Consider the following 8,687-nt stretch of genomic DNA (forward strand, 5'->3'; position numbering starts at 1 on the left):
CGTGTGCCTTGGTCACACACACACACACACACACACACACACACATATATAGAGACACTAGAATGGCCTCTCTTTATACATGCGGCAGATAGAGAGCTTCTTATTTCAATCAGGAGACTTCATTTCTTCTGTTTAAAGAACATTTATTGACACATGCCTGATAAATGTAAAGTCTTTGGTGAAAGGAGGTGGATGGGGAGGAGGCAGTGAAAACCTGAAATCACAGCTGACTGCAGGAGAGAAGAGAACCATTTTAAAGTTTGTCTGCAGCATGGTGATTGGCTGCTGGAGATTGAGGTGAAAAGTAATAGGTTAAAAAGAACACCCAGTCATTCCAGAATTGGAGGACAATTTAGACACCAACACTTTTGAAAAATGAACCTTTTATTTTCATTATTTCTTGTTATGTATTTAGGAAAAACTGACAATAAACCATCAAAAAAAGTGATTTGCCCAGCTAAGGCATCAAATACACTTTTGATTAGATGTTTTATTTGTTGTGTGCCATGCTTTGTGCAACCCTGTTACAAATACTCATTAAGCAGAACAAAGTATTTTAAAAAATATTCTTCAATAAATTCTTTACTATTAAGTAAAGAAAGTCACATTTACATTAAATACTGATGTCGTTTTTGGATAAAACTGGTTGTTTTTGATTATTTTAATAGAAAAATGATACAGTAACAGTGTTGAAATTAGAGTAACAGGGTTGCATAAAGTAACAGGGTTGAATGGCTACATTACTTTTGATTGTAGATCATGACATAAATGAGACAAATAAATAGTCAGGACCACAGAAATCTTGTTTGATAATATTTTATATATTTTTTTCAATGAAGAATTAACCCTGTTACTCTAGTAACAGGGTTGCAAATCAAAGCTAATTGTAGCATTTACCTCAGGAATGAATGCTAGCTGCACAATAATGCTATTGTCAAGGAATGGACACACTTAGATATTTAACTAAAGAAAGATACATTTGAAATTAATTTGTTTTTGTCTCATAATGTGAGTAACAGGGTTGCGTTTGTACAGGGATTTTGGGTGACATGAAAATATATCACATTGGGCCCCACCACCAGGCACAGGCCACACCAACCAAGCACAATTGCTGTAAACACACCTCCGGAACCCAACCGACTCATTTATGCTTTAAATAAAGGGGACCTATCATGCAAAATGCACCTTTGTACGTCTTTTATACATGAATATGTGTCCCCGGTGTTCCAGGGAACTCACCAAGTGTCAGAAAACACAACCCTCTCTATCTCAGACTGCCAAGGCACACNTCTACATTATTTGGGATTAAGTGGTGGAATAGATCAAATAATATTCAGTATATCTAACAATTTTTTCGTATTCCCGCAGGCAAAGTATCAACAAAGCTTACATTATACAAATGTAGTGCAATATACAGACTGTTTAGCTTATGGTGATCAGCAGCACTATGAGCTCATTCTCTCAGTGTATCATCAGGAATACAGAGACACACACACATCATTTAAATAAGAGTTTTTAAATTAAATGATAAGAATAAACATCTTAAAGTAAATAACAATAAACAATAGCCCATAACCCATAACCCTGTAAGGCCCCAGGTTGTAATTTTACAACATTACTTGAAGCTATCCTAAAAAAGTCAGTAAATGTTTTGTTTTTTTAAAAGACCACATTTACATAGTCAAAAGGTCCTTTTGTTCAGCCTCACAATGCTATTGGTTAGTACATGTGTTTATAGGTCCTGCCCTCTGGCCATACACGCCAGGGATTTTGGGCCCCATGAAAATATATCACATTGGGCCCCACCACCAGGCACAGGCCACGCCAACCAAGCACAATTGCTGTAACCACACCTCCAGAACCCAACCCACTCATTTATTACATTACATGTTACTTGTTAGACGCTTTTATCCAAAGTGACTTACATACTCAATACTGTGGACAATCCCACAGGAGCCATTTTGGGGTGAAGTGGGGTGTGTGCCCAGGGACACAACGACATGCTGACTGCAGTGGGGTTTGAACCTGTGACCCCCTGATCCCAACACCAAGGCTCTATCCACTGCGTCACACGCCTCATTTATGCTTTAAATAACTCTACCTGTACAGGCTTGCATCTATCTTGTAGTCCAATACTAACCGCACAATATTTACTGACACTGAGCGGTGAAAATATAACACTGTGCTGACTACAAATTCTACTGCAACATTCTACTGCAGTAGAATCCACTATTTGATATAACACTAACATTCCTGCCAATATATCTCAATAGTCTTATTTTATGGTGTATATAACATTTTTGAATAGAACATTCATAAATCAAAATAAATATAACTTAAATATACATGACCTCTTAAATTAAAATAAAGTGAACATTAACACCAATATTATCATTTATAAAATGCTATAAAAAAATAAATAACATAAGCAGCAGATTTTTTTATTAAATATACATACCAACTACAAAATAAGCAGGTATTAAAGTGTAAATGGACAACAAAACGGAAATGCCTGATGGTGGTGCTAAATCAGAGCCTATTACCTGTTCTCAGTCTTTTTCTCATCATGCATCTTGTGTGTAGTGATCCAAAATCGTTCCCATAGCCTTGCCCTTTAACAGTTATTACGAGCCCTGGCTCAGCCTTACTCACCAAGAGCCCAGCGCCTAGCCTTCTTACAGGCAAAGTCACAGATCAAGTCCTTGAAGTCCAGCTTTCTAGCCAACTGGCTTTCTATGGGATTAGTTTTGTATCATAAAGATAAAGCAACACTTTTTCAGAATAAAGCAAAAGACTGCAAAGCCTTATGGGGGGACAGGGCTGCTGATGGATCTGTTGGTCCTGGCACCAGGGGGAGGGACAACTGATTTAGTATGAATAGCTGCTAAAAATGTACCTGCATTTATTAAATGTCAGCTGAAAGAGGAGTGAAATGAAAAACCTCAAAACAATTATTATTGACAATGGACGCTTAGCTAACAGACTCATTTCCACCACTCATAGTCCACACCCACCTTTTCTCTTGAAAAACTGGGTGACATACTGTCGCCCTTTAGTCCCTCTCTCTTGTCTTTCTCTCCTTTATTTTCTTTTTGAAAGCCTGACTTTGTTAGTCGTTGAGACATTGTACACACGTAAGTACTAGCATCCATACTCACATGCTCTCACTCTCTGCTGCTAGAAAGTGCGGTGCCGCACAGCGTTTGGAGGCAGGACCAAACCATTACATGTAAATAGAGGGGGGTGTTCAGAGGCTTTGGATAATTAACTTTTGGAAGAAAATAAGTTAAAGTAATCGTAAGTTTAGTGAGTACATTATCAATATGACGTTATATTAATGTTAATTATTGATGATTGATGAAAGGTTACTTAAACATTTTTTCTGAATGTTCTAAAAATGTTTGGGGCCCCTGTCAGTCACGGGCCCTTAGAATCGCCCTAACTTTTTACCCCCTTGCGGTGCCCCTGCGTTTGTATGAGTGCTGCTACACTCCTTCAAGAGTGATAAGATTGGAAATATATTAAAAATAAAAGAGAGGACTTACTTTTGGTCTACCCATGGTATTGGTAGCACATGGCTTGCTGTTGTGTGACAAACAGTTTTTTCACTTGCCAAGCTAAAAAGATTTCGGTAACAGGGTTGCGCGCATGTTGTGGGACACACTTTCAGTGTAAAATTACTGTTATTTAAAATGTGTTTATGATTTAACACATTTATTTTACTATTACAAGATACATATATCAATGGAATAATACCAACAAAAGTGAATAAAAACCCTATTTTAAATGTTATATTTGACATGCAAGTTGGTCAACAAGAAGCTGGGACAAGAGAAAAATGCCATTATAAGGGATGTTCAAGAGCTATTTGATATTTTAAATAATATTTTGAAACCACTTTTTCTACAACTTTATATGCATCTTGTCTCAAGACAATTATTTAACACAACAAGTGCATGTTTTAGCTTTTTGGGCATGGACTACTTGATTTTGTATATGTGGGACATGAAATGTCCTCCAATTCTGGAATGACCTGAATGGATATGCCCAGTCTTCCTGAAAGAACTTGCGCTGAGAAAGAGAAGGATGGAGGCTCTCAGCAGACCTATAGAAACAACATCAGGTCTGATAAACAAAGACTGATCATATTTGTACTACTTTTTTGCACTTTTTATGTTTGATTCACCTGGTTTTTAATAAGATGAGTAATTGTTAGATTGTTGTTGTTAGTAATTATTGTGTTTTGTTTTAGGGCACTCATATCCAACAGGGAAGATCCAGGTCATGGGAGACATTATCCAGTTCACCCTCGATGTGAGTGGATTTTCTCCAGAAGATGTTGTCATCACAACTTCGAACAACCGGATAAAGGTGGAAGCGGAGAAGGTGAGCCACACAGTCGGCCTAGCTATAAATACCTGTTCATGTATCCACAAAACAGTTGTTTGATATATGTAAGGTGGTCGTTCAAGTATTTTGTATTGCACTGTAGATTTTTATTTTAAGCCTTAATACATGCTGATCAAGATTAATTCAAAAAGGATCAAGTTAAAATAATGGCTTTAATGCAATAGATTACTGGAAATGGGCTACAGAACATCTCCACATTTGAAATCCTTTTTGTTTGACCATGTACATTTGAAATAGGAAAATAATTTTAATACATTTCAATTTAGAAGCATGGTAAGCCTCTCATACTTAAGAAATATGATTAAAGAAATGTGTAAAATTAAACAATGGTTTGAGTACAACTCATTCATTTCTGTCCTCATTCTCTCTGCAGCTGCGAAGATGGTGCAGTTACACACACTTTCTGCCATCGATGCAAACTGCCATCGAGTGTGGACCCCATATCTGTGACCATGAGCATGGAGATTGGAGCAGCGGGGCCCTGACTGTCAGAGCTCACAGACTGTTTTCATCTCCTCCCTGTGTTTAACGTCTCAACGCTGGGGTTTAGTGAACTCTGGTGGTGGACGAGAAGTACTACTGAACATATTAAAGATCCCTAATACTGGTCAATGCACTCTATTATAAAAAAAAGTGATTTTCAATGATAACTATGTAGGTCAAACATGTCAATCACGGTTGAAATAAATACGCACAACTTTTGTTAATTGTATGTCTGCTAAAACAACTTTATTAATCCCAAATTGGGAAATTTTGAAATGTTCCCAATTTGGGATTAATAAAGTATGTATTATTGTATCTTAACTATCTATCTTACCCTATGTTTAAATTAGTAACCAAAAGTAATACAAAGTCAGCCTATATAGTTGATATGACAAAAAAAAGGCAAAAAAGAAAAGAAATAAAGACTTATGAAAAGGGTCTTGATCACCTTTTTTACATCAACATCTTTCAGGGGGAAAAAAACTAAAATATGAATGAAAAATGTTGCCAACAACTTTATCAAATGTATAAAACACAACTGTCTAAAAAAATTTTTTTTAGTTTTTGTCATGGTTTTTCTAAAACCCGAACACTAAATGACAAATAATCAAAAAGTTATCCTATTGTTCAAAAAATGTAAAAACTGTGTTGATAAAAAAAAATGTATTTAGTGTTTCATGCAGCGTAACATTTAACAATTATCCTAAGGTCTGCTAAAACTTTATAATAATAATAATAATCCTTATATTTATTATAGCGCTTTTTCAATGACTCTCAAAGTGCTCCTTACAAATATAAGGTTAATTTATGAGGTTAACCTTAGCATACTCAAAAGCAGTGCCTGCTTTGTTTAAGGCACGACTCTTTATCTTGTCCCAAAACACATGTTAGTGGCAGATAAAGCCCAAAGACACGATTTATCGAAGCACCTGAAGGAGACATCCTAAACTACATGGGGAACGGAAGTGACGTCAAGCGGTTGTCAAGGGATGTTTTAGTTTACGGAAGTTCTAATCGATTGGCTGCACTTTAAGATTAAAACATGTTGTTTGTCGGCTCTACTTGCAAGTTTTAAAGCGCTTCGTTGTGAGGAAAGACTGTTTGCATTTATTTGATTGCGTCTCCGGTTTCACGAGTTTTCTTTCGCTACAGTTCGTCCTTTCTGGATGATAAACTGAACATAGCAATGTGATGCTAACTCTAGCAGCAACAACAACAACATGGCACAAGTTTCTCCTTCCTCCGGATCAATCATTGTGGCAGACTGGCATCGGTGTAAAGACAGCAAAGAATATTTCAGCAAAATACTGCACAAGAAGAGGCGCAAAAACTTTGGTAGGACAAATAAACTTTAGCATTTTAGTTGAAATGTTTTTGTTTTTTTAAAGCAGCATGTCATTTGTGTAACCAGCGTTTGATTATACAACACAAGGAATTATTTCTACAGTACATTTTTGTGACTAAGAAAACACATGCTGTCTGAGATTTTACAGACATAACCAGATACAATAATTTGTATTTCATACTAAACAAATGAGCTGTACAATCTAACAAAGTGGCTGGCAGATACAGTTGCCTTCTCTTTTTTAAATCTACACTTTGGCTACCAAAATAAGGTGTCCATGAAGTTTTAATACAATGCAACAACAAAGTACACAGTAAGGTTTGAATTACCAGGCAAGCAGAAGGAAAAAAGAACAAAACACTTAAAGGATGTTACAAGACACACTAAAAAGTGCTTAAGTGTACTATTTTATTTGGCATATGAACTTTATCACTCAAAACCAGATGACAAAACATACATGCTGTCCTGTGGAATATTACAAAAAGTGACACACCAATTCAACAGTGAAAGTAAACAAAATGGACATAAACCTGCAATATAACACAATTATTGATCCATGTATGTACGTATAATAAATAATACAATTGAAAGTAGGAATATCAGTATCTTACAAATGTCAGTATTTAGATGTTTCTTTTATAAATGATTTTACAGGCCTGTTGGAGTCTCCGGTGATGCCCCCACATGTAGCCGTGGACACCGTTCACTATAAAATCTTCCTGTCCGGCAAGAGTGGAGTGGGGAAGACTGTTCTGGCTGCACGTCTTGCAGGCTTGAATATTCCTAACATGCACTATGAAACCACAGGTAGACCCAGATCAATGGGAGTCAGTTGTTTTTTTAAGAATAATTTACACATGTAAAGGGTTGATCAGGTGAGACCACACATTTTATTTTACTTATGTTTTGTTCAAGGTATTGAGACAACGGTGGTGTACTGGCCGGTAAAACTTAGAGAAAATGGCAGAGTGCTTTTCTTCCGTCTGCAGCTGTGGGACTGTGGGGAGAATGCCTTGCGTAGATTCGACCATCTGCTGCCGGTGTGTTGGTGATATAGTGTGTTTGCACACTACGCTCACATTATTCTGTAATAGACTAAACATACATTCCTGATGTCTTCTGTCAGACATTATGTTAAATCACACTTTCCTGTCTCCAGGCCTGTAAGGAGCAGGTGGACGCCGTCCTCTTCCTGTTCTCCTTCACTGACAGGACCTCCTTTGATGATCTGTCAAACCAAATCGCTAAATGGACTGGGGCTCCTGTGGGTCGTGTTGTGAAATTGGTGGTTGGCACCAAGTATCCTCTAACAGTCTTTAAAGAAAAATATGAATGTTATGAAAGTTAATCTGAATACTTACTCTATAACTGCTATATCTATTCAGAGATTGGCCTTAATGTTTCTTCAGATTTGACCTTTTCATGCACTGTGACGTGGCTGAGAGAGACGTGAGGAACTTCCAGGAGACGTGGAGCGTACCAGTGCTGCGTGTGGGGGGGGAGGTCAGTGACGGACTGGGGGACGTGGCTTCTCTCCTCAACTGCCTGGCGGAGCACCTGTGGCATCAGGACTGTGTATCAGCCAGACACCATTCACAGCAGGAGACAGGGACTGTACTTTAATCCTGACTTAGTTAATCCTGTTTTAGTAGGCAGTTTAGGTGACCTGCACTCGAGGTGAGGTCCCTGCAGTGTGCCTGTGTATTGACAGCTGATCTGGGAGAGCTTCAGATCCCCCGGGATGAGATGAAGGAAACTTATTTGGGGCCGATTTAATTATTTCATATAATTCTATTATCACTGCAATACATTTGATTTGTACTCGCCCTTACGTCAGCAGGGTGTTGTATCAATATCGTGAGACCAGATAAGCTTATCTAATTGTTCCATTATGTGCCTCGTTGTCTCGTCTGTCCTCCTGCCTGTGAACATTGCACGCCATGTTAAAGGATGATTACATTCCTAAAATGCTTCTCAAGGAGAATACGCTCAGTGGAGGAGCCATGAGCAAGGATGCACAGGCATGACAATGTACTGATACAGCGTTTCAATTCTTTAATATGACAACTTGAATCACGTCTCATTATGTTTTATGACTGTTGCCTCTACTCCTCGCACCTTCCATCGCTCACGTTTCAGGTCGGAGGAACATAAGGAGAATTTTTAAACTGAGAAATAATAGATTGTCTGAGACTATGGTTATATTAACCTGCAGACGTGTCTATTATTTTGTGTTCTTCATGACACTGGATGCCTGTTTGAGCACATACAGTTCTCAATTTTAAAATGACAGCTCGTATTGCTTTGCTTTTTTACCGATGATATTACAGATTTCCTTTATACATTGTACTTAAAACACCTTACACCGAAGTCAAAATTAATGTCTGCTTGGTATTGGGTTAAATGTTTGATCAATATTCCACAGTGAGAAGATCAGTGGCCTTTTTCC

At 37.6% G+C, this 8,687-nt stretch overlaps 1 protein-coding gene across 1 annotated transcript; it reads left to right on the forward strand.

Annotated features, from left to right (window-relative positions):
• The first annotated feature begins 5,886 nt into the window (after nt 1-5,886).
• cplane2 (ciliogenesis and planar polarity effector 2) lies at nt 5,887-8,681 on the forward strand. The gene is made up of 5 exons (XM_010783843.1): nt 5,887-6,228; nt 6,893-7,045; nt 7,154-7,278; nt 7,398-7,537; nt 7,648-8,681. The coding sequence occupies exons 1-5, from the start codon at nt 6,114-6,116 to the stop codon at nt 7,859-7,861; spliced, it is 747 nt and encodes a 248-aa protein (XP_010782145.1). The 5' UTR covers nt 5,887-6,113; the 3' UTR covers nt 7,862-8,681.
• Nucleotides 8,682-8,687: the final 6 nt, after the last annotated feature.

Source organism: Notothenia coriiceps, unplaced genomic scaffold (assembly GCF_000735185.1).
Source record: "Notothenia coriiceps isolate Sejong01 unplaced genomic scaffold, NC01 NC01_scaffold00025869, whole genome shotgun sequence".
NCBI lineage: Eukaryota > Metazoa > Chordata > Actinopteri > Perciformes > Nototheniidae > Notothenia > Notothenia coriiceps.

Excerpts from the sequence above, each read along its gene's own strand:
- cplane2 (XM_010783843.1), top strand. The coding sequence starts at position 6,114 with ATGGCACAAGTTTCTCCTTCCTCCGGATCAATCATTGTGGCAGACTGG. Across the intron at positions 6,229-6,892 it reads GAAGAGGCGCAAAAACTTTG|GCCTGTTGGAGTCTCCGGTG; the intron begins GTAGGACAAATA and ends ATGATTTTACAG. Across the intron at positions 7,046-7,153 it reads CATGCACTATGAAACCACAG|GTATTGAGACAACGGTGGTG; the intron begins GTAGACCCAGAT and ends GTTTTGTTCAAG.